The sequence below is a fragment of the Doryrhamphus excisus genome, chromosome 18 (assembly GCF_030265055.1).
Source record: "Doryrhamphus excisus isolate RoL2022-K1 chromosome 18, RoL_Dexc_1.0, whole genome shotgun sequence".
NCBI classification, from domain to species: Eukaryota; Metazoa; Chordata; class Actinopteri; order Syngnathiformes; family Syngnathidae; genus Doryrhamphus; species Doryrhamphus excisus.
The window spans coordinates 6,285,172-6,312,334 of record NC_080483.1 but is presented as its reverse complement, the minus strand read 5'-3'; the positions used below and the strand labels follow the sequence as shown (position 1 = coordinate 6,312,334).

Here is a 27,163-nt window from a genome sequence, read left to right as displayed (position 1 = left end):
GGGAAAGGCGTCCGTACGTGTTCGAGAAATATAAATTGCTGCTTTAGCCTCACATGACATCGCACACTCGGACAAGTCGGGGCACAGGTGATTCGCGAGCCTGTACCTGAACCTGGAGTCTGTAAGATTATGGCTAACTTGCACAAGGCTAGACTTGAGCAATACACGTAGTCCTTTATGTAGAATAAAGTGACATATTACGGCGGCACGGTGGTCTAGTGGTTAGCGTGCAGGCCTCACAGCTAGGAGACCAGGGTTCAATTCCACCCTCGGCCATCTCTGTGTGGAGTTTGCATGTTCTCCCCGTGCATGCGTGGGTTTTCTCCGGGTACTCCGGTTTCCTCCCACATTCCAAAAACATGCTAGGTTAATTGGCCACTCCAAATTGTCCATAGGTATGAATGTGAGTGTGAATGGTTGTTTGTCTATATGTGCCCTGTGATTGGCTGGCAACAAGTCCAGGGTGTACCCCGCCTCTCGCCCGAAGACAGCTGGGATAGGCTCCAGCACCCCCGCGATCCTCATGAGGAAAAAGCGGTAGAAAATGAATGAATGAATGAAGCGGCATATTACAACCCATGAATGTCTTGCTCTAACTTGCTCTAACTTCTTATCATGTGTTTAACAAACCTTTGACACCATTTAGGTCTTCAATTTAAGTAAAAGTAACCTTAAATATTCATTTTGAAGAAGGATAAATGCATGGACGACCAGTCCAGGGTGTACCCCGCCTCTCGCCCATAGACAGCTGGAATAGGCTCCAGCATACTCCCGCAACCCTGTTGCATGCAGTCAATCTGCTCCAGCAACATTCATGTCATCAAACCTCTTGGAAAACTATCAAGACATTTTCCAGACATTTACTTGGCCAATTAGAGCATAGTGTAGGCAATCAAATGTTGTTTTATGGTCAAAAAAAAGAGTATCAAGTATAGTATAGAGGCGTGAAGTCATTAAGCTCCAGAAGGCACATTAAAAGAAAGCGTTGAGCCCTAGGGTGATTCAAATTATGACCCCCGCCCCCCCCTTCCATAAAACCCCTAATTACACGCTGATGTAGGCTTTGTAATTAATAGTATAGAGCCAGTCTGTTCAACAAGAACAGTATATGTGCTCTAGACATATAGCAGCAGTGAGGCAAAAAAATAAATAAATAAATGTCATACAGGAGCCACAAAACATACAACGTGAGTCTGATGTTCCCTTTGTGGCTCAGGTATATTACATTGCCTGTTGACCTTTACTGCAGTGGTTGCCCCCATGATCACAAATACACTATGCAATAAAAATCAATCCACATTAAAAACAAAACAATCTCATACAGTATACAACCAATTCAATATTATTCAATGATTTGTTGATGTAAACGTTAATCTTACATTACATTCACTATATGCGTTACATTAACGTCCAGTTTGGACTTTTAGGAAAAACAATCAGACTGCACTTCAGGAATAACAAACAAAAAACAGACTGTGTACATATATTTATACTGTTATTCTGTATATTTTTTATTTTTCATTCTTTTTTAATAGATGTGTCTGCACCTACTATACCAAAACAAATTCCTAGTATGTGTTTGATCATACCTGGCAATAAACCCTTTTCTGATTCTGATTTCTGATTCTGATTTTGTAATAAAGACGCCAATTGTATAAAAGTGTAATTCTTGACACAAGCTAAAATAGTGGCCCTCAGTTATACCTGCCCATAACTAGTAGCCCCAAGTTTCCAGTAACTTCTGTCATGGCAACGTACTTTGTGGCAACTCGACTCCTGAGTTGAGAGACGCATCACAGCTTCAGGGCTGTGAAGCTAAACATACTATTTAAAATACCCTTTCCTTTTCCAATTTCTGCTCAATATTTGTTCCCGTTTCTGGCTTCACATCAGCTGCCACGCTACTTGCATTTGCTTAAACTACGGTGTGGGCCGAAGGTCAAACAGGATCGTCAAAAACTTGTGTTAACTTTGACAGCCCTATTATTATATATATATATATTTCTAAAAAGCTCCTCAATCCAAGGGTTTAGAAATACATTTACAAATATATTGTATGTCAACCCCCATGAATTTATGGTCACCAAATTAGCTTAACTTCACATCTAAAAAAAAGCAAGGCTACATTCATTCATTCATTTTCTACCGCTTATCTTCACGGGGTGCTGGAGACTATGTCTTCAAGCAAGAGGCGGGGTACACCCTGGACTGGTCGTCAGCCAATCACAGGGCACATATAGACAAACAACCATTCACACTCACATTCATACCTATGGACAATTTGGAGTCGCCAATTAACCTAGCATGTTTTTGGAATGTGGGAGGAAACCGGAGTACCCGGAGAAAACCCATGCATGCACGGGGAGAACATGCAAACTCCACACAGAGATGGCCGAGGGTGGAATTGAACTCTGGTCTCCTAGCTGTGAGGCCTGCGCGCTAACCACTCCTACACACGCCGTGCAGCCGGCAAGGCTATATAACTAAGTAAAATAAACAAACAAATTTAACAATGTAACAGATGTTTCTTGCAAGCATCCAAAGCAAATGACAACCACAATACAGTACGTACATCCAGCCTTGGATAACGCTCTCTTCATACAAAACAAGTCACCACAAAGGAGAGCGTGAGGGTCTGTGAAAGCAAAGAGAGAATGGGTGAGACGGCTCAAGCTCCAAGACAGATTACAAGCGCTCTGTTAACTGACACTATCAAAAGAACCCAATAACCTTGGCTCTTTCTGCTCAGTCAAATCTCCCTGCTGGTGACAAAAATGCTGGACAAACAGCTCACTCACTACCTCGTTGTGCATATTCCATCAATTGGTCATTTATTTTATTTATTGATGACTGACATAAAACATACCATGAAATATGGACTTGATTCAATACTCATATGTACAGTGGAACATTGGTTAGCGTCATTAATTTGTTACAGGTCTGACTATAACCGAAACAAATGACAAACCAATCAATTTATCCCATAAGAAAATTAATCCATTAATCCATAGTTTTACAATACATTAAAAAGGTGCTTCATGCTGGAAAACCCCCGAATGTGGCTGAATTACAACAATTCTGCAAAGATGAAAATTCCTCCATAGCGCTGTAAATGACTCAAGTTATGTAAGAGTACTTAGTAAGTTGTGTAAGAGAACTTATGTAAGTTATCACGCGATTGCAGATTTTAGGAGGCAATCACTTTTTCTACACAGGGCCATGTAGGTTTGGATTTTTTTTCTCCCTTAACACTAACAAGTTTAATTTAACACTGCATTTTTTGTTCATTTGTGTTGTAATTGACTAATATTTAAATTTGTTGCTAATTTTGATGATTGAAACATTTAAGTGTGAAAAAAAAAAGAAATCAGGAACGGGTCAAACACTTTTTCACAATACTGTACATGCCAATTATCTTTTACAGTCTTATAAAAAGAAAACAATATGAACGCTTTACGCTTGATAATCTGCACTGGCAGGCAAATGGCATACAAAAATCCCTGGATAGGATCTCGCTTCATCTCACGTACAAGCAACCTAGTCTTTTTCTCTACGACATCATCAGCTTGCTACCGCTGGGAAATAATACTTGAGCATGACTGCTTTCCATGACAGATGAGATGGCTTATTTTTGCCCGCTGGCAACGTATAACTCAAGGCAATTTCTCCACTGTGCTGAAAATGTGCAAAATAAGAAATACATAATGGAAGTGTACACTGGCAGTCTTTGACAAACATGTCATGAATGAAGCACAGGGTTTCCCACCTAGGAGTCAAGTTAACCCATTGCCGTTGCGCCCACAAGCTGAGTTTCTTGAGATTGGCATACGGTGTATAAACTATTCCAGGAACCGGTACAGGCTAGGAAAACACTAATATTAAGCCAGTCTACATATACATGAATGAAAGTCACTTTGGAAGCCTCACAGTATTCCAATAGCAGATAAAAGTCGGAAAAAAATGGTCTTGTTACATTGGCAATGGGGCCGTAAATATAGTATAAGTATAATATATAATATAATATGATATTTATAAGTAAGTATATTTAAGTATAATGGGCGGCACGGCGGTGGTTAGCACGCAGACCTCACAGCTAGGAGACCAGGGTTCAATTCCACCCTCGGGCATCTCTGTGTGGAGTTTGCATGTTCTCCCCGTGCATGCGTGGGTTTTCTCCGGGTACTCCGGTTTCCTCCCACATTCCAAAAACATGCTAGGTTAATTGGCGACTCCAAATTGTCCATAGGTATGAATGTGAGTGTGAATGGTTGTTTGTCTATATGTGCCCTGTGATTGGCTGGCCACCAGTCCAGGGTGTACCCCGCCTCTCGCCCAAAGACAGCTGGGATAGGCTCCAGCACCCCCCGCGACCCTCGTGAGGAAAAAGCGGTAGAAAATGAATGAAAATGAATCACCGTTTTCATCAGATGCACAAAATTTTCCCACATTACTGATCGCTATTCCGGTTAGCAAGTTTGTAGAAAGGTGTTTACCTTACCTGCTGTGGCACAATAACCAATCAACATCTGCACATAAAAAAGCACCAGCCCCTCTTCTAATCTTCCAAAGTACTGACAAAGGCCAATTACAACTGGTCTTAATGATGACTGACGCATTCAATAGCCAATTAAATTGTCAAAAGACTGATATGCTGGGCATAAAAGGGGCAAACATAAAAAAAAATGGAATGTCCTTCTTTCAAACTCCTATTTGTCAGTTTAAGTGTCCGATTCGGAGAAAAGTCCGATTTCAAAAAAGGCCATAGCCATGTCTCCACTCCTAATGGCTAAAGATTAAGATTAAGATTAAGATTAAGATTAAGATATGCCTTTATTCGTCCCTCAGTGGGGAAATTTGTATTGCACAGCAGCAAGAGTACTGAGTCAGTTAAGCAGTACAAAATACACAATATAGAAAAATAAACAATATAAACAACCCAAGTATTAACAAAAATCAACAGTTTTTCCCAGAGTTATATACAATACAGTATGTAGATAATATGAAACTAGATGAGATATATGACCAGTCTATACACTGAGATCTTGTTAGAGAGTTAATATGAGGCATTATGGAAATACTTCACATAGAACTTAGTATATTGCATTTAAAGCCCTTAATATTGCACATGGAGGTTGATCAGATATTGCACAGTGAATGGGGGTCTGGAGTAACTATACTGACTATAAAAGCAGATTATAAAGAACATTATTTGGGTATAAATAAATGCCAGAATTAGAATGGACTCATTTACTAATTCTATCTCCGAAAGTGGAACGCTACAAAAAAAAGTTTGGGATCCACTGCACTAAGTGATCACAAGTGCTTTTCATCATTATCCAGAATGCTTCATGTAAAGTAGCTTTGTGTAGTGAAGGAGGCACATTTGGTTAAAAATGTTTCATCTATGAGTGTCTGGCTGTAAAACCAAAATGATGCAGTGGAGCGTGGCACAAAGATCTCTGTCAAGATTTCGAGCAATGGGGATGTAATCGATGTAGTAGACCGGGGAACCTGTGGGTATATGCACTTGAAGCGAGCGTGGAAAGTGGCAAGTCAGGTAAAAGACCTGACTGGAGCAGGGGCACAAGTTCTGTCCACCATAGTCAAACACAGCTTGATTGTCATCAGAAGGTAAAAGATCTAATAAAGTGTGGCAACTGCACACCAAAGGCAACTTAATTTTTTTATGTCACGCCATAATGTCTACTACCTTATATGCCTTTCATAATTCATTCCTCCATGTCTTGTGGCCTGATCTTTCACTGGCTGGACATTGCAGGCTCTGCTGTCTAGACAATGAAAGCATGCTGTGATATGTCTCCAGGGGCTTGGTTAAATAGCCACCTCACTTCAGACGAGCAAACAAACAGAACCCCGAGGCTATATATGGAAACCCACCAAACATGAGGCAGACAGTAAAGGTCAAGAAACAACAAATCCTTTAGCTTAAAGAAACTGATGACTTGATTTTGTTTGTATGATTTCTGGCATGCAAGCACCAGTGATCCATGCATAGTTGGGCGTGCAAAAAAGAGGGAGCCCTTTGGATCACGCATGCATGTGATTTGGCCTTTCAGGGTCAGAACAATGTACAAACAACATAAACACAAAGTGATTATTTCTAAATGTATCAACAACAGTTTTACCTTCCATTGTCCACATTCAACTCTTTCTAATCATGTGACTTTTTTTTTATTAAACCAAGAAAAGGTCAGACCTAAAATAAAGCTGGATTTTGTGAAAGTTTTTCAAAGTGCCACTAGTTTGGAAGTGTGGACAAGACGACACAACACAACTCATCCTATTTAAGTTCTGACAATTGCAGAAATTTAGTAATTTTGATTAGGTTTTTCCAAAGTTTGGATCAGATGGTCCACTACTTATTTCTAGGCACATATGCAAGTGAAATGCTTGCACTATATGCAGCCCTGACACTGACAGCGAGTCTGTTCAGGGAGGGGGCGGTCTCTGTGTGTGGCCAATTACAGAGCGTGAAGAGTGAATACATAATGAGGATTTTCCATCATTACTATTATGAATAATGACAAGCTGTACTCATTCATTCGTTCATTCATTTTCTACCGCTTTTTCCTCACGAGGGTCGCGGGGGTGCTGGAGCCTATCCCAGCTGTCTTCGGGCGAGAGGCGGGGTACACCCTGGACTGGTCACCAGCCAATCACAGGGCACATATAGACAAACAACCATTCACACTCACATTCATACCTATGGACAATTTGGAGTTGCCAATTAACCTAGCATGTTTTTGGAATGTGGGAGGAAACCGGAGTACCCGGAGAAAACCCACGCATGCACGGGGAGAACATGCAAACTCCACACAGAGATGGCCGAGGGTGGAATTGAACCCTGGTCTCCTAGCTGTGAGGTGTGCGCGCTAACCACTCGATCACCGTGCCGCCCACAAGCTGTACTCACTTTGCAAAAAGCTTTATCCGTAAAGGATAACAAGTATCAGGTCATCATCCCTCGTTTTAGTTGTGGAGTCTGGCTAATGCAACCAGGCTAACCAAATTTATGATCAATAATATGTGGAAAACATATGCATCTGATGAACATAATAACAATAAAGGTGGGGAGCAGTGCTCAGTGTGTGTTTATGATATATATAAGACTATGTATAACTCCATGGAATAACTCCAATTACTGGACCATTGCCAACATAACAGGACCGTTTTTGTCTTTTATTTGCCATGAGGCTTCAAAGGTGAGTTGTCGAATTTACGGTAATGGTTTAATTTTATTTACTTTACTTTGCTAAAATACTGTTGCAGAAGTTCCATTCAACTCATTTATTGTGCCTTTTATACCGGGATGCAGTGCATCTCACAGTTTAGATAACAGGAATATAAAAATATATTTCTAGAAAGTACATAAAAACAGCATCTGACATTTGCATTAATATCACTTCAAGACACTTGAAGCAGCTATTTTGGGAGGAAAAAACCCCCCACCATTATTCTTATAATCCATGCCTGAGCACTACCGTCTGTACAGAATAATGAGGGACATCATTCATATGCTAATTGGAACTGGTTTTCCATCCTCTACCAATTTTAATTTGACGACCATCAGCTCCAGTAGATGCCTCAACCAAAACTATAAGACTATGCAAGTTTTTATTTCAGCATTAGCAGCATTACATGAAAGTTCAGTCAGCAGAGCCTCGTGATTTTTCTCTCAGATGAAAATGAGGATGGGCTTATGGTGGATCAAGCAAGGTGTTTACAACTGTAAGCTACTGGTGCACAAAGCAGGCATATGACTGTCAAACAATATTGATAAGGTTGAATTATCACACAGAGAAGGTTACCCGTCATTCATGTGTCAGCTACTGCTCTATTCCATCAACAAAAATAAATGAAATCATTAAGTCATACATTAAGGGTCAGTGTCGCCACACTGCATGGTAAAAAAAAAAATATTTCCTTCCCTCACTTGTGAGCAAGGCAAGACCCTGAGATGAGTAAGACTCCTCCTCCACAAGAACAAAAACCACATTGCATTGCCTCTTCCCCCCCCAGCACTCAGGAATAGACTTTCCCAGGCAGGAAAATAAGCTGGAACATGGCCTCCAGTCACCCTTCATATTGGCCTTGTCACTGGAAGTTTTCAGACTACTTTTGATACCCCATGGTCATGTCTGTGTTCAAATCCTCAGTTGCCGCTTCCTCAGTATGCAAATGTGTCAAAACAGGACTGAAAAGAGCTCGGAAGTGTTCCTCCCACCGCCCAATTACTATACTATATCCCCACTCCATCCTCACTGTAGAGGTAAGGGCACTACTTCCTCCCTCTCATTGGTTTGCCAGAAGCTCTTCGAAGCTGACTGAAAATTGCACCCCTGGCCCTCAACGACTGTGTTTCCATGTTTCTGTAATCGGCATTTAATTGCAGACAGAAAATCACATGTTTCCACTGCAAAAGGTTTAACTTAAAATGTGCCAAACAGCAAATCACTGCTACTTGCATTCATTCAATTAGTAGTCATTTCTTAATTACATAGCACCATGCAAGTGTTTTTTTCCCACTCATTCGACATAGCAATGACATATAACATTGTATTTACTCTCACCTGCTGTTTGAAAAAAAGGATACGTCCAGGTACCACAGGTTTCCTATTGACGAGAGCAAAGGATAGTTCCGTCTGCAGGAACACGGCAGAGACCTTGATGAGGTGTTGTCCAAAGCGCAGAGTCGACATGTCACACTCGCTGAATACCCTGAATAAAAGCACAGATAGCAGGCGTTCAGTAATGTAGGAATAGGATATATAATATTCTTCACATCACCTTCCCTCTGTGCATGTTTGTGGCTTGGATGCCTTTTTACTGTGGGGCCATAGAAAACCGAGCTGCTAGTCCTGGGCCACACTTTGAACACCCATGTAATTCTTCATAGGGGTTGGGGTACATTGGGGTTGAGCATGATCACAATTCTTGTTGACTATTCAGTAGGGATGAGCTGGATGCTTGTTATAAACAAGTATCCGTTATGATAATTACTTTTTGACACATATGAATATGAAAGAGTACATCTTACCATTGTCCGTAGTTGTGTGTAAAGAAAGGTATTAGGTATTCACTCTTAATGCTCTTTCATTGCTGTGGCAGTCATACAGTATATTTAACTCAGGTCTTGTCCATTTCTACTCCTTCATTAGAGTTTCCTTATTTCTGTGTGGTATGTGTGGAAAAGAAACAGGCACTGCTCATTAACAGCCGATATCATCCCAATGGTGGTGACAGCATCATGCTATGGGGAGGGTTCAACTACAGGGACAGTATGACAGGTTACAATTAAAGGAAAGATGAATGAGGTCAAGTGCAAAGATATCCTAGAAGAAAACGTTTCCAGACTGCTCAGGACCTCAGACTGGGCCGAAGGTTCACCTATCAAAGCAATGACCCTAAGCACACAGGTAAAATGACAAGGAGTGGCTTTGGAACAACCTTATGACCATTCTTGAATGGCCCAACAAGAGCCCTGACTGAAAACCAATTGAGCATCTTTGGAACTAAATGAAAATGGCTGTCCTTCAATGCTCACCATCCAACCTCACAGAACTGGAGAGAATCTGCAATGACATATGATCCCCGAAACCAGGTGGGGAAAACTTGTTGCATCATTCCCAAAAACACACGCCTATACGAACTCAAAAGGTTGCTTCTAAAGATGTCTCGATCCAATCGTGTAATTGGAAATTGGGCTGGATTGCGACTAGACTAGATAGGAATTGGGGATTGGTTTTTATTCATTAATTTTCAATCGCTTATCCTCACGGGGGTCATGTGGGTGCTGGAGCCTATCCCAGCTGTCTTCAGGCGAGAGGCGGGGTACACCCTGGTTGCCAGCCAATCACAGGGCACAAATCGACAAACAACCATTCACACTCACATTCATACCTATGGACAATTTGGAGTCATCAATTAACCTAGCATGTTTTTGGAATAGGCCGGCACGGTAGTCGAGTGGTTAGCGTGCAAACCTCACAGCTAGGAGACCAGGGTTCAATTCCACCCTCGGGCATCTCTGTGTGGAGTTTGCATGTTCTCCCCGTGCATGCGTGGGTTTTCTCCGGGTACTCCGGTTTCCTCCCACATTCCAAAAACATGCTAGGTTAATTGGCGACTCCAAATTGTCCATAGGTATGAATGTGAGTGTGAATGGTTGTTTGTCTATATGTGCCCTGTGATTGGCTGGCCACCAGTCCAGGGTGTACCCTGCCTCTCGCCCAAAGACAGCTGGGATAGGCTCCAGCACCCCCGCGACCCTCGTGAGGAAAAAGCAGTAGAAAATGAATGAATGAATGAATGTTTTTGGAATATTAATGTATTATTACACATTTTACATTTATTTATTACTGAACAATGTTTCTGTCAACTCTGACCGATGCATTCATGTATCTATAAGCTATCAAAAAACTACCATTACACATCTTTATCTTTTATTAGTAAATCAACAATCCATTCTGGTACTGTTACGTATTCAAAGTGGACATTTTTTTTTTACATTGTAAACATGTGATGTACTTTGTGTATGTGACCTTGTATACAGGTTCCATATAAACTAAACCATTACCAAATATGTGGAAAAGCAACTAAAAAGTCACATGTCCATTATATATCATCATAATAATTTGAGTCTAAAACAGCTGTGTAGAACTACTTAGTTTTCATGTTTTATAATTGTTTAGCAGTATAGTATGTAATTCTATTCAAGAGGTTCAAATGTAAGCTGCTTTGAGCCAACGATGCTCAAATACAAAGCAAAAAAAAAAAAAAGCCCAGCTGACTGTTTCTGGCTCCCTGGTGGACTGCACATCGGTGTTCAGGGGGATGAGGGTGTTTGTGATGGACATGTGGGAACGACCTAACCGAGAGCTGGCTTCTCTTTAAGATGAAGCCTCACTTCAAAGTACTTCCATCCAGTAGCCTTGCAAAGCCCTTGTTGAAATGCACTGATCTTAGCACAAAAACCAAGGGAATCCACTATAGATCAATCTCACTAACCCCCACCATGGATGAATACCGATGATGTTCATTAAGACTAAATGTTCTCCAAGGTCACTGGAATTTCATCTAAGAAACTGAAACGCCAGCCTTGCGATGGTATCTTAGAAATGTGAAAGATGAACAAAAGGCCTCCAATTAATTCCCCGCTGCTCCCATGAGAGAGTTAAAGTGGACCTATTATGCTTTTTCCACTTTTCTGACCTATAAATGTTGTTAGAATATTCTTGTGTTAAACAATGCCAAAGTTTCAGATGATGAGGTTTGCGCACTTGGAAGTGAGCCCTTAAAGAAGTTTGAGATGGCTCTGAACGCTCTGTTTCAGACGGCGTGCTAACACTGGCGATTTGTGATGTCACAGATTGTCAGCCTTCCTTATATGGGCATGCATTGTAGGCCAGATTGGATCTGTGCCCTCCTCCAAGCTTTGCTTCTCCGTTTACGGTGTTAGCAATGTCTCCCAGGAAGTGTTTCTTCGGGTGTACATTTGTTTACAAATCCTAACGAGCAATTCCTAAGCAGCAAAAGAAAAATATTTTCTGCCAAGGCATTTCTCACTGGACTGTTTTTTGAACATGGGCATGTATGCAGCTCGATTAGTCGACAAACTTGCTGAAGCCCAACGCCTTTCCAACATTAGAAATTGGTTAGTTGGCCCAAGAAGAGTTTGCTACATGTCCCTGTTTATTTCAGACTTTTACTTTACAAGGAAAAATAACAGGAAACAGACATGCAATCTCCAAAATAAATGTCATATCTTAGAGTGGCTTGTATTCCACTAACACACGAGTCATAGCCCTGATGTACAGGTACTACCCAAAAAATGTGAATATTGAAGCGCCGAAGAACTGGAGTCTCAGGCGGAGTGTCGAATTTGGGAGAAAAACGTTATTTCTCTTGCAAACATTAACTTGCACTCTTTGCTACGTAAAGACATGAAAGCCCCATCTCTCAACCACAACAGGAAGCAGAAAAACCCCGTCCTTTGCGCCCACCACTCCGGGTGGCAACCCCTTCCCTATCGATCGTTCCTATCGATGAATTATGTCCCGGTAACCTACCACTACAATATCAAGTTAAACTTCTTTTATTTTGGAAATTTAACATAAAAGATGAAACCAACCAATTGTATGGAGTCATAACATGCAAATTGACATATCTCAAGCAGTTCCTTGTTGTAACTTTAAGATTTTCAGGTTGTTAAACCACAAATCCAAATAAATATGAATACTGTGAAAAGCTTCAGTTTTGTAGGTCCAAAAAGTCAAATTCAAATCAGGCAAGTAATCCAAAACATCTGCAAACGTCTGTCTTAGGTTGGCTGACATGAGGAAGTACTTGTTTGGGACCCCTTTTGCCCGAATAACTGCCTTTATCCGGCGAGTCATGGATGCTACCAGTTTGTGGCATATCTCAGGGGTTATGGAAGACCAGCATGCTTCAACTGCGGTCTTTAGATCTTCTTTATTGTTTGGTCTCTTCCCATACAGTTTTCTCTTGACAATGCTCTACAGATTCTCTATGGGGTTCAGGTCAGGGGACTTTGCAGGCCAATCAAGCATGGTAATCCCATGGTTGTTGAACCAGGACCTTGCATTTTTAGAAGCGTGAGAAGTGCCAAGTCCTGTTGGAAGATGATGTCTGCATGTCCATTAAGCTGTTCCATTGAACCTAGCATGAAGTGTTCCAAAAAGTCCTGCAGACGGCTGCGGTTATGTCAACACCAGCAGCTGACATGGACTACATGCATCTTCGATCATGCTCTTCTCCAGTCTTCCTCCAGACTCTGGGACCTTTGTTACCAAATCAGATTCAAAACTTGCTCTCATCAGAAAAGAGGACTTTTGACCACTGGGCAATAGACCAGTCCTTTTCTCTTTCCCTGGAAAGGGGTCTTTGGTGTTACTATTAAGGCGAGGTTTGACAGCAGGAATCCCACATTTGAAGCCCTTATCTAACATCGGTCCACTCCTTATGAAGTTCCCCCACACTTCTGAATGGCCCTTTCCTGACCACCCTCTCCAGTCTGTGGTCATCTCTTCAGCTCGTACACCATTTTCTTCCACACTTCTTCCTTCCACTCCACTGTCAGATTCTTTTGCCATCTTTTTCTGTGTTTTTCCCACCTTGTGAAAGGATTCAATGAGCGTTTTTTGCGCAACTGTCAGATCAGTCTTCCCCATGTCAACCAACCCAAGACAGACTTTTGAAAGGCTCAGGAGCCTTTTGCAGATGTTTTGGATTACTTGCCAGATTCCAATTTGACTTTTTGGACCTACAAAACTGAAGCTTTTCACAGTATTCAAATTTTCTGAGTTTGTGGATTTGTGGTGTAATAAGATGAAAATTCTTGTTACAACAAGGAACCGCTTGAGATATGTCAATTTGCAAGTAATGGCTCAATAGAATTGGTTGGTTTCATCGTTTATATTAAATTGCCAAAATAAAACAAGTTTTACTTGATATTCAATTTTTGGGGGTAGTACCAGGAGATGCAGTTTTACTGCAGTTATATTGCATCCACATCACAGGTGGGCAAACATTGAGTTAACTAAATTGGCCGGGGGGCCAGAGTATGTATTTGACACATGCACACAAGTTTAAGTTAAATTCTAACAGTCCACCTGGAATTATTTGCCTTATTTTATCTGTAAAAGTGCCATACAATCTGCAATATATGCTTGTGTCCCTTTTTTCAGGAGCACTTTAAACATCAAATAATGTCTTCGAAACATGATTAATCCTTGACTATTTTTTGTAATGGAGGTATTGAAATTATCCGAATAATCGTTGCAGCCCTAGTCCAAATTATTTCAATGTAACCCCAAACAACGGATGATGAGATTAGTGAAGGTTTGTTTGATTGAAACAAAGTTCTGAACTGCAAACTGCAAAGATAAGACAAAATTTGGAATCACAAATGGTTATTTTTGGCTTCATGTTCAGCAGTAGAGGAATAATGTTTATTGTTAGCTTTCAGGCTGGGTAAACGTTGCTCCAGAATTCTAATCATTTTGTGGCGTTACCATTGGCATGCTGCTCTCTTGAGTTTTCAATTGTTTTTGTCATTTCAACCTTTCAAGTATGTGTGGCTTGAATTGTCCTAAATTTGTTGTGGAGCTTCGAGCAGACATTCATTGTGTGTTATAGATGTAGAGCACAGGCATAGTGATGATGATTCTCGATTACTACTAATGCAGCAATATCGCAGCAGCCTCATTGGTACTAGGGAATTTTGCGCATAAGAGGGTCATTTAAATAATTACTTTTACTATAAGTTAGGGTAAAGAATTGAAACCGGGGATTAAATCAGACAAAATTCTCTATTCTAAAAAACTCTGTTCACCTTTCAGCCATGAAACCCACTGTCTTTTGGCACAGTCCTGTCTGGTGGAGCCATTTACTCCCAGGCATTAACACACTGGGCATAGAAGCATCCCGCTGGATAACTGCCATGGCATGCAGAATGTCAGACAGAAATAATCTCCTCCCAGTGATAACCCAGTAATCTCACAGCCCAAGGCAGCTAGAGACACAATTAGAAAATAAATGGAACAATAACATGGCTGGCAGGTAATGGGGAGATGACACAGGGACTGCGGGGCTACACAAATGCACATCCTCACCATGCAGTCGGTTGACTGAAGACAAATGGACACAACAAAAACATAGCACCTCCCTCAACAGACTTTGTGTACTGCTATACAAAAGATTGCATAGCAAAAATTAACAATGTAAGTTTCTTTTTTTATTAAAATAATGGCAAAACACATTTTCAATCATCATCACTTTTGAGATTGAAAAAATACTTTCTGAATAAGCAAAAAACTTCAAGTATTAAATGTCATTATGAATGTACTTGGTAATACGCGGTCACAGCATGTACTGTATAGAAAACCATAAAAACTGAATTTGCTTCTCTGTAGAAAAGGCTAATTTTGAGGAGTGAATACATAATGAGCATTTTCTTTAAAACACAAATAATGCCAAAATGTACTCATTTCATACTCCTGTCCAGCAAAAATGCATTATCCATATCCGCATTATACTCGTTACAAACGAGTATCCGACACATCCCTAGTTTCAATGTTCATGAGTGCTAAAACTCAATATTCTGTGGGCCTTGACAGTTCAGCATAAATGTCCCAAAACTCTGGTAATATGGAGCTCTCTTCTCTGAAAATGGCTTCCAGTAATTGACTTCATGAATATTATTGTTGTGAATACACTATGTCACATGGCTGTGCTTGTGTTAAACTTAGATGTTCTAGACGTGAATTGTTTGCAAAACATGGATTGCAGTGACTTGGAATTTTATCTTCCAGTCGATGTAAATAAATTTTATTTTTGTATTGATTTTTTTTTTTACTAGATTTATTGTCAGATCTTAGAATAAATAGTGCGTAGGGCTAAATAGAGAACTCCATAGTCTTTTATTTTGCAGCTGTCACTTACTGACACTTACTTAAAAGCATATTTTGTGGCCGTTTTGTGTGTGCGTGTTATATCATATATTTGTGAATGTCACTTTCTTGGCTTCATGGCTGCATGTGTTCAGATCGTGTCAAAATATATGGATTTGGCTTTATTAGTCCCACAAGGGGGAAATTCCAGGACAAAAATGTTTTATTAAGTTTCATTTTTCTTTTGTCTTTTTGAAACCCTTATCGGTGTCATAAGCACTGGAATTTAATGGTGTAATTGGCAGAGTGGTGTCAGGTGAATGTCGGCACGAATAAAAATCAAACGAAAACTACGACTCAGTCCAAAGTTTCTCATAAAAAGAGATTACTTCAAGATGTCTCTCGATACGTAGCTTTGACATTTTAGTGTTAGTTTTTGCCAACATAACTTCTAGGGGTTGGTGAGGAGGAAATGGAGCCATGTAGCCAATGCTGTAGCCAATTAACTTTTGGGCATTATTAAGCCTATCTCAGGTTTACCTTGTGGGTTCGTTTCGGTGCAGGATTCATGCCCTGAACCTTAGATTTTATTACAGCCAGTGGATGTTACCCTTTTTCTCAAGTGCAAGACTAGAGCCGATCTAGCCAAGATCCAGGCTGTGGTCGACTGGCCCACATCTACATCAAGAAAGCTCATCCAGAGGTTCTTGGGTTTCGCTAATTTTTATAGTTTTTTTTATTATTAATAATTACATTTAGAGCCAGTGAGTGATGCTCATTCAATCACCAATCAACCAATCCAATCAGAACTCAGCCATGGTGCATTTATGTTCTGACACAAAGTTGGATTTTTTGTAATCATTACAAAGACATGCATTTTCCCCACTCGGGTGTTAAAAAAATATTTGCGCATTGCAAAGGGAGTCACAACAACGAGGCTGAAGAGTCACATGTGACTCTGGAGCCGTGGGTTGCTGACCCCTGCGCTAAGGTGCGTCAACAGATTTTACTGTACAGTCTTTACTTCCTACTCTCCTATGTATGAGACCTTATTTTGCACATTGTTTTTGGCTCTGTCTGCCAGAATCAACCATGGGATTCTTTTATACCATTGCAAAGTCCATTTTGAAAATTATTTTACTTTGGACTTAATGACACATTTGGAAGGGACATGCACAAAAGAAGGGAGAGAAGCAGAACATTACCCGAGAGGGGATGTTTTTACGTGTTACAGGTCATCAATTGAAAGGCTTGAGAGCCACTCAGACACCATTAACTAAGACGAGGGACCAGCAGGGCTACTTCCTGCCAGGAAGTATTTGTAGAAATATGGAGTGCATGTGCAGAGCTTAGGGTTTCCGATGTCCCATTTTTGGTAATCACTAGATCAATTTATGATGCACTACACAGAAGAAAATTTGTTTTTTTTTTATGTTAACTTTACGAAAGTTGAATTTGACAAATATAATAAAAAAATAATAATAAAAAAAAATATGTCTGAAGAGGGCAAACATTTTAAGTCGCAGACCACAATGTGTTCTATGATTTGGCTAAGAGGCTGGAATAAAGGATATATAGTATATACTATATATATATATATATATATATCAGGACAATATCCATGTGAAAGCGGTATTTCAATATAGCTTTACAAATACTATAGCAGCCCAATCCTATGTTGTGCTACTTACAGTATGTGCTGCCGTAGCTGCTAATTTACGATGTCCTATATGGCTAAACGTGGTACCTGTTGCTTTATGTGCAGTAAATCAGTCAAAGGTTCATCCGTTTATTGTTCTTCGCCGTGAGCCATACATAAAGTCATACATTACAAATTTCTCTGTAGCGCAGTGAAAAGCTTCTCAATGATAACGGCGACGGATGTCCTTTTTGGAACTCAAAGTACATTTTTATTGACGGTCACATGGTACCAACAATGTAATGAATTGATATTATTTCTCTCTGTTTTTTTGGCTGACAAACTTGCTGACAGAACAGCCTGTTTAGTGCCCTTCAAAATAAGGTACAGTAAACCTCGGATATATCGGATTCAATTGTTCCCACTGGTTTTGTCCGATATAAGCGAAATCCGTTATATGCGTATACCGGAAAATGTCCGTTTTACGCATATATCGGATTTATATCCGGTATATGCGTAAATCGGATTTTATCCGTTATAAAAAGGCACTTCCTTGACTATGTTTCCAATGTACCTGGACGCACAGGCAATGCTGCAAACGCTGCAAATGACGTCGATATATGCGAGGGAAATTTAATGGAAATGCATTGGAACGGGACTGGAGATTTTGTCCGAAATAGGCGAAATCCGTTATAAAAAAATCCGATATATGCAATGAATTTTTATTGGAAATGCATTACAGAAAAATCGGTTCTTTTTTATCTGTCCGTTGTGAGCGAATTTCCGATATATCCGAGTCCGATATATCCGAGGTTTACTGTACATCCGGTTCACCAAATAAAATACATTTTGTGTACTCTTTTAGTTTCCATTCAAATAACAGTCCTCACAATAATAAAAAAAAATGATTTTAGATTAAATGTCAGAATAAGTTCAAACATTTTCCCACACCATTCCGATTACAGTACGTCGTAAATTAGCAGCTACGGCAGCACATGCGTTCCACAACATAACGTGTCACATATAAGGGCCATATGACGACTACAGATTACCCCTTTGCTTTATGTACGTGAGCAAGCCACCCCCACAGGACATAGAACCACATATTTGGCTCCTACACTCAGACCCCTAACTGACATCATAAACATAAACATGGCAGTCCTTACAATGTTAGAAGGAGACTAGTTTGTACATATGTACTGTAGACAATAATTTAGACACCATATAAAGTTTCTTCTCATTTGGTTTTCAACTTGACGGACCTCACCAGACCGTGGCTGTCTGGGGATAATTCCAAAACCCTTTCCAGAGCCCAAGATCCTCGGGGGTCAGATGAATCCATAATGGCCACAATATATCCAACTGCCACGTTCTTCCACTTTTCATTACACTTCTGCCTTTTTTGAAGCAAGGGCAAGTACTCTCTCACCCATCTCTTTTTAAAAAAAAAAGGTCATCCAGATATCATAACTGTTTCCATCTTCTAATGTACTTCTCGCTTGCCTTAAAATTTCCAGCTGGAAGCGATGGCTTTCCTAGGTGGTTTGGCGTGAGAGTTTGCAACTCCTTTGGTCTGAAAGCTTTGTAATAGCACAACCATTTAAAATGGCTTCAGCTTCGCACAACACTGTACTCAGCCCCTCATCTTCCGGGGTTTGTTGACTCAACACTGGACTGATTAACTTCCTCACCAGACGAATAATTCTCTCCCAAACTCCGCCAAGATGGGAGGCAGCAGGTGGATTAAACATCCAACTTATTTCCACCTGTGCCAATAATTACTTTATTAGTTGTCCTTAAACCTAACTGGACGTCAGTCTGAATCTTAAAGGGTTTTAATTAGGAATGTCAAAGTTAACGTTAACAGATGTTTCGCTTGACAGCACAATTTTTTTGATGCTGTAGTTTGAGGAACCGCAGCGGTGACTGGCGCTACAAGCGGGACCAAATACTGAGCAGTAATCGACTATCCATCAATGTCGCTTATCCTCACTAGGGTCGTGGGTATGCTGGAGCCTATCCCAGCTGTCTTCGGGCGAGAGGCGGGGCACACCCTGGACTGATCGCCGGGCAATCGCAGGGCACATATAGACTCATGATAGGTACATTCACACTCACATGCATACCTATGGCGAATTTGGATTTGAATTTTAACCTAACATGCATGTTTTTGGAATATGGGAGGAAACCGGAGTACCCTTGAGTCTAAAGAAAGTTAGATGTATTTGTAATAGAGATACAAAAAGAAAAGATCACCACATAAGGTCCCCAGGTGTACAATAGTCCAGTGTGACTGAGGCAATGCAAGTGAAGGTTTTTGGGGAGTGGTTTTGCTGCCGGCTACGGTTAAGAGGCCCAGACAAACAGCCTTTCATTGGTACTGTTGTATCTGCATGTCTTTTGTATGCATGTGTCCCAAAAGGATCAATACCAGGCTCTCTTTAAGCTAGGGAAGAAAGGGAGTTTGCAGATAATGAGCAGATGGCATAAGAACGAGCTTCCTGCCATCCATCTGGACAGTTCTCCAGGTAAAGCATCACTCTGCACTTATGCAAAAACAAAGTTGACAGTGAAAACAAAGCAGTGTGACTTAAGCTCCATTTGTCACTCTAAAGTAGCAGAAAAAATATTTTTTTTTAATTCTAAACAAAAGAAAAAAGCACGACAGACAATTACCTGTAGTCTTAAAAAAAGGACAGTAACTGTTTCATTCATTCATTTTCTACCGGTTATCCTCACGAGGGCCGCAGGGGTGCTGGAGCCTACCCCAGCTGTCTTCGGCCGAGAGGTGGGGTACACCCTGGACAGGTCGCCAGCCAATCACAGGGCACATATACGTAGACAAACAACCATTCACACTCACATTCATACTTATGGACAATTTGGAGTCGCCAATTAACCTAGCATGTTTTTGGAATGTGGGAGGAAACCGGAGTACCCGGAGAAAACCCACGCATGCACGGGGAGAACATGCAAACTCCACACAGAAATGGCAGAGGGTGGAATTGAACCCTGGTCTCCTAGCTGTGAGGTCTGCGCGCTAACCACTCGACCGCCATGCAGCCCCCAGTGACTGTTTTAATAAAATTAAAGTTGGCAGAAATAAAAAGAATAATGTACTGTAAATTTCTGATATTTAAGCCTGTACAATTGTCAGATACCAGTACAGGGGAAGCACAGGGGTTACTTCTGTGTTGCTATGGTAACTGCTATGCAATCCTTGTATCAATATACATACATAACCACAAGTGAAATGCTTAAGAAAACATTATAAAAAATAAATAATAATAATAACGACCCAAATGGGTAAATGTTGGGGATGTCCAGCACTCTCTGTATCAGTTCACCCATCTAAATCTAGATGGGTGTGGTTTTAACGAAAATGAAAATGACATGAAATTGACATTAATTGATCAGAAGTTGCGATATGTATTGTTTATCATTCAGTTACACACATACACAGTACATGTATAAGTCATCTTTAAGACTTTATTCTTTATTTTTAATGAGCTGTGTGAAGTTGGTGATTCATGCAAACATGGCAAACAGGCAAAAAATCTGTGAGCCTTGTTGACTGTATTTTCGTCAAAAGCACCATGTTCATTCAGTACAAGCAGTTTTCCAACTGGCTTTATACACCAGCCAAACTAGCCAAAGCAAGCAGACGTAAAAAAAAAAAAACAGTGACTGATCATCATCATCATGCCCACTGTCTTGTCAAATGCACCGTGTAAGTTATGAAATAAGTTTTACATTGCAAGGAGCATACTGCAACGAGAGGGGTGTAATGTTTTAGCACGCTTATGTCATCCATGCATGCAGAATGCTTGATGCCGCTCTTGTGCAAGTGTACCTAATGTTGGGGTCAGTCAGTACAGGTTACTGTTACCACTGTCTGTGTACTGCTAACTGAAAACTAACAAAATTTCTATATTGTAGGTAGCACCTCTGTTTTATGATGACTTCATGGACTAAGACAAAAACACATTTCAAGGAAAACTTTTACCTCAATGCTACCCCAATTGAGTTGTGAGTGTCTTGCACAGCGCTGTGCATTACGCATGTTACAGAACAAGTTCACCGAGTAACTTTAGATACAAACCAAAATAGAGGCAAGCACCCTGGACTGGTCGCCAGCCAACCACAGGGCACATATAGACAAACAACCATTCACACTCACATTCATACCTATGGACAATTTGGAGTCACCAATTAACCTAGCATGTTTTTGGAATGTGGGAGGAAACCGGAGTACCCGGAGAAAACCCACGCATGCACGGGGAGAACATGCAAACTCCACACAGAGATGGCCGAGGGTGGAATTGAACCCTAGTCTCCTAGCTGTGAGGTCAGTGCGCTAACCACTCAACCGCTGTGCCGCCCGTGCATTATTTTAAGTGTGAAATTATATGTGGACTGTGTATGCACATAAGTGATCTGTAAGACTTTATTATTGAATTATTTTTTTCATGATGTGTGCGAAGTTGGTGATTCATGCGAAGATGCATTGATGGCAAAGTGAGAAATAATCTGTCAGCCTGTATCTCACCAGTCAAATTAGAAGAGAGCAGAGGGGTGTACTATAATAAGGCAATATTTGATGCAGCTACTGTGTAGGTGTGCCTAATGTTGTCAGTCAATACGGCTGTCTGTGGACCGCCAACTGAAAATTAACACAATTCTTTTTTGTAAGTGGCACGCCTGTTTTATGATGACTTCATGGGTTAAGACAAAAATACATTTGAAGGAAAAAAGCGGCCATGCTACCCCTGATGCACAAGTGACTGACGCAACACAAGCCTGCACAGAGCTGTCTTGTCAAATGCACCATACATTATGAGACAAGCTTACCAAGTAACTCAAGATACAAATCGTTCTGGTTTTCATTCATTCATTTCCTATACCGCTTATTCTCACAAGGGTCACGGGCATGCTCCCAGCTGTCTTTGGATGAGAGGCGGGGTACACCCTGGACTGGTCGCCAGCCAATCACAGGGTACATATAGACCATTATTGTTCTGTTTTTAAAATATATTATTTTTTAATCGAATTTTAACATTTGTATCTACATGCATATCGAAGAGTCTATCATTTAGCAGTTTTATAGATAAAACCATATTTCTAGCTGCGATTAATCACGACAATCAATTGACAGCCTTAATCATTTCATAAAACATACAAGTTTACGTGACATTTTCATATTTAAAAGTTAGAATAAATGTCTGTCTTTTACTTTGACACCAAGGTCATCCATTTAAATCTTGTTCAAGCACAGAGAAACATTTGTCAAGCAAACTGGCACCTTCAGTTTATTTACAGTAGCTTCCCTTTTTTAATCTTTTGTCACAAATCTTTTAAAGCATTCCATAGTTTCCATAACACTGATAAATACCAGTGGCTTGAAGACCCCACAGATACTGTGCAAACACCTCTGAATAAGATACTTCAAGTGAGGTCATCATTAAGCATGCTTTAAAAGCACATTAAAGAGGCTTGCAAACTAAAAACAGAGATGGATAGATATACAGTAGATATACGTAGATATACCAATATAAACACAGAATATATACAGTAGATACGTAGATATGATTGCAGCCATTCCAATCTCAAAACGTCCAACTCATAGTGTGCATGTGGATTATCTATTTAAGCATCCACACTGCAAATTATGTTTCTATTCAGTCAACTATTGACTATTCAGGAAACTGAATTAGCCACATTAGGTTTGCTGGGTTTCAGGCTCCCAAATACTGATGAATGAGCCATTTGCTGACACAGCTTTGTGTGTTTTGTAAATCATTTCAGTTTAATACTGACAAAGCATAGTACACACTTGACAGATGCACACATGCTGATAGAACAGCGTCTGAAACCGGCAAGATCGGAGGTGGAGTACTGTGCAGCTATGTGAACAAAGCTCGGTGTACGGACTATGTAATTACTGAGAGAGACTGTTCTGGAGTTTCGCAGAAATTAAATGTCGACCACTCTATATCCGGCTGTACGGTGGTTGAGTGGTTAGTACACAGGGCATGCACACTAGGAGACCAGGGTTCAATTCCACCCTCGGCCATCTCTGTGTGGAGTTTGCATGTTCTCCCCGTGCATGCGTGGGTTTTCTCCGGGTACTCCGGTTTCCTCCCACATTCCAAAAACATGCTAGGTTAATTGGCTCCAAATTGTCCATAGGTATGAATGTGAGTGTGAATGGTTGTTTGTCTATATGTGCCCTGTGATTGGCTGGCGACCAGTCCAGGGTGTACCCCGCCTCTCGCCCGAAGACAGCTGGGATAGGCTCCAGCACCCCCTGCGACCCTCGTGAGGAAAAGCAGTAGAAAATGAATGAATGAATGAATAAATGTCGACCATTCTATATATGGCTGTACGGTGGTTGAGTGGTTAGTGCACAGGGCATGCAACTAGGAGACCCGGGTTCGATTCCCCATCGGGTATCTCTGTGTGGAGTTTTCTCCGGGTACTCTGGTTTCCTCCCACATTTCCAAAACATGCTAGGTTAATCGCTGACTCCAAATTGTCCATAGGTATGAATGTGAGTGTGAATGGTTGTTTGTCTATATGTGCCCTTTGATTCGCTGGCTACCAGTCCACGGTTCACCCCGCTTCTCACCCGAAGACAGCTGAGCTAGGCAGCTGCCTATCTGCTAGGCAGATCTGCTAGGCAGATAGGCAGCTTTTGTTATCCTTGTGAGGATAAGAAAATGGATGGACCCTTTTTTATCCAGTTCATCACTATGTTGTACCCCAATACCAAATGCAAAAACTTTACCAACAATAAGTAAACAAAAGAGTGCCCAGCCAAACAGTGCATTTATAGTCATTGGTGACTTTAATCACCCTAATTCAAAATCAGTGCTCCCTAAATGTCACCAGTACATTTCCTGCAATACAAGAGGAAACACAATTTTAGATCATGCTTATACTATAAGCATGATATTCATACCAACTTCATAGCAACTTTCTTTGTTTCTAATCCCAGTACTGCCCCTCATTCCTCATGGCCATCTGAGGCAGACGATGCGCTTCAGCCTAAGTCTCAATAGACAGGAGCTTGCCTCCATCCCTGGCTACTTGCGGCTCACACACACAAACATTGCCGCCTTCTGTGCTGGACCATGTCAGCTCCACAATTGACTGTGTTAAATCACAGAAACAGATAACCAAGTACTACACACAATTCTGCATCCTGCTTCTCTCTCTGCTTGCTTCTGCTGCTTAAAGCTTTTTCACTTTGAAATCATTCTACTTTTTCCCTGGGTCTTGGAGATTAATTCATTTCCTTTTAAGTGAACCAAGACTTTTTTTTTTTTAATTTCCAACATATCTGAGAATCCAGTGACTACAACTTTCTCAACATGCCCGGAGGAGTAATCCAAACAAAGTCTCCTTGTGAAAGCTGTCAGATATATCAGCAAGAAATTTGTGGGCTACAAAGCAGATACTTTTGCCTTAGAAACTAAAAAAAGGACTTCCTGAAACGCTACCAGTGGAATCCAGTGGTAGGATGTTCACATTTACCTCCAAAGGAAAGGGTGAAAAAAAACACACAGCAGACCCCAGAACAGCTTTTACCCGAAATTGGTCACCCTTTTATACTTTACTCGTCTCTATGTTGTGTCTGCATGACATAGCTTTGCATGATGCCCGGATTAGCCTGCTGCTGTGTTTAATGTAATTGCCACTCAATTTTGTACTCCTTTTCATGACACATGGATAGATTACATGTGTCCCACAAGGTGGTCCACGTGATGACGCCCACTGTGGACCTCTGATGAGCAGTCCGTGGTCCAATTAGGCAAATACAGATTACACTCCCCCACAATCGACCACCACAATAAATTGCAGTTCTGGGAAACACTGTACCCACAGCACTTTTTAACAGTTTGAGCCATTACTCATTCATTCAGCAGTCAAACAGCGGTGGTAGTGAGCTACATGTTTAACCAGTTTAAACGTGGCTGCCGGCCTCTACGACCACCATCAAACATTAATTCATATTTATACATAGTGAACAAGTTGGGTCTTGCCCAGGACACAACAGCAGTGACGGTGAAGCAAGGTTTGAACCTCAAGTTCGAACCACTGCCTCACGTTGCTAACAGACTAACCAAATGTGTTCAAGACGATAAAATTGTTTTAACAAAGTGTCGTACTTTTTGGTGCAAGAGCAAAGTGTTGTGTGCTGGTAGGATACCTGAGAAAATGGTGAAGTGGTTCAGAATGCTTCTCGGCTCTACTTCCCTATGGGAGGAAGAAGTAAGGACATATTTTATGTGAAAATCACCAAAGGGAAGAAGCAGAGCATCAATATGCAGCTTGAGGTCATGCCCTGACCATCTTCCTCCATACCTCAACTGGGACCTACACCCTTCGAGTAGTAGTTTCTGTGAGCACACACAAAAAAAAGTCAAGTGAGTGACGATAAAGGTGTTTAAATGAAAAGAACTGGCATTAGTGTGAGTGTGTAAAAGTGTGCACATTGCCCCGAAAGTCTGGAAATATACACATACTGTATAATATACTGTGTATACAGTGTACACAATGTGAAATTTCAGAAACATTCAATTTTTAAATTAAAAAATGCTGATGACGAGGATAAAACGCTATATATATATTTTATGGGGCAAAATTGTGTGGAGGTCAATCACAGCACAGTAGAAGGTAGAACTACTGTACTTACATATACATAAATGTACTTACATTTAATGCCTGATACAACTAAAGGTACATTTGTTTGGACAGATATAACGAATACACAAAAAAACACAACATGAATAGCTCATAAGAGTTTAATTTAACAGTTTATAGGATTTGCACATGCCTACTTTTGTTTAAATAATTATTGCACACTTTGTGTAAATCCAATAAACTTCATTTCACTTCTCATACATCAGTGTTTGTCAAGCCTAAACACCCAGAGTGAGGCGCGACGATAGGATAAGACAGGAAAGCACTCAGATAGTCCCGCCCTGCAAAAGGAACAGTGAACTGACTCTCCAGCCAATCAAAAAAAATAAATAGTATTTGCAGTTAACGGACTGAACGGGTATTTGGGGGCGGTTCTTTTCACCCGTTCGTTCATGACCAACACACCACTAGGGTGAACAGATACAGTTAGTGGTGTACCCGCTCGTCCCTAGCATCCCTTTCCATAGCAATTTTCCAGATAAGAACCATATATTTTTTCCTAGCTTGTTTTATATGAATTCATTGAATACAAATAGCAAAATCAGTTTAATTGTAATATTTGTTAAAGGATAACAGTTGTAAATAAATGAACTTTAATGGGGGGGGGGGAAAAAGCTTTTGGAAATGATTCTGACACATTGCCATGTTGGGGAAACCATATGCTTGGACAGTCACGTGACAATCACTCTCCAAACTCATTGACCGATGGACTTCACGTGTTTAAAGCCAAACACAAACCTGTATTGTATATTTGTCACCATGGCTTGTTATGAGTTAAAAGCAGAAGCATTATAAAACGTCTTGTGCAAAAAAATACTCGACGTGTATGTTAATACACCACAAGAATTAAGAATCAAAAAGACCTCGTGATGCGTTACAAGGTGTAACAGTGCTATTTCTACTGTTTTTATGTCGCAGTTATAATGTACGATGTATGTCTCAAAAACGTCATCAGCGATCGGGAGACAATAGTAACACACAATAATTACAATACAACGGAAAAACCACGACAGGTTCATTCCCTCTAGGTTGCAAAATGAATAATGGAATTTACTTTAACCAACTCATGCGTTTCACGCTTACCGTATATCCGGGAAAGGGAGAGCTTGCTTCGTTGCATTGTGGGTAACGTAGTTTTTAATAGCGTATGTAGCAGTTGAAGCCCTGAGCATTGCACTTTTCAAAAACTACATGTACCAAAAATAAAAGGTAAACGGATGGTGCGTTTACAGACCACAATATAATAGAACTAGAAAATAAAAGCGAAGACAAAATAATAATAATCCGCATTACAAATAAACCGAGTAGACGGTTTTGTAGTTTGATACATATCTCCACCGGTTGCTGGTTATGACATATAAAAATACCATCATGAAGTTACTGATCC

The 27,163-nt window shown here is 40.6% G+C and overlaps 1 protein-coding gene across 1 annotated transcript in view; it reads right to left on the bottom strand.

The window, feature by feature from the left end:
- Positions 1-26,890, bottom strand: part of fhit (fragile histidine triad diadenosine triphosphatase) — a 99,492-nt gene extending 72,602 nt beyond the window's left edge. The window contains exons 1-4 of the mRNA XM_058055087.1: positions 26,860-26,890; positions 25,438-25,472; positions 25,283-25,329; positions 8,615-8,739 (exon numbers count right to left, since the gene is read on the bottom strand). Coding sequence (XP_057911070.1) covers positions 8,615-8,720 — 106 coding nt within the window. The 5' untranslated portion in view covers positions 8,721-8,739; positions 25,283-25,329; positions 25,438-25,472; positions 26,860-26,890. The remainder of the gene's footprint in view (positions 1-8,614; positions 8,740-25,282; positions 25,330-25,437; positions 25,473-26,859) is intronic.
- Between the last annotated feature and the right edge of the window lie 273 nt (positions 26,891-27,163).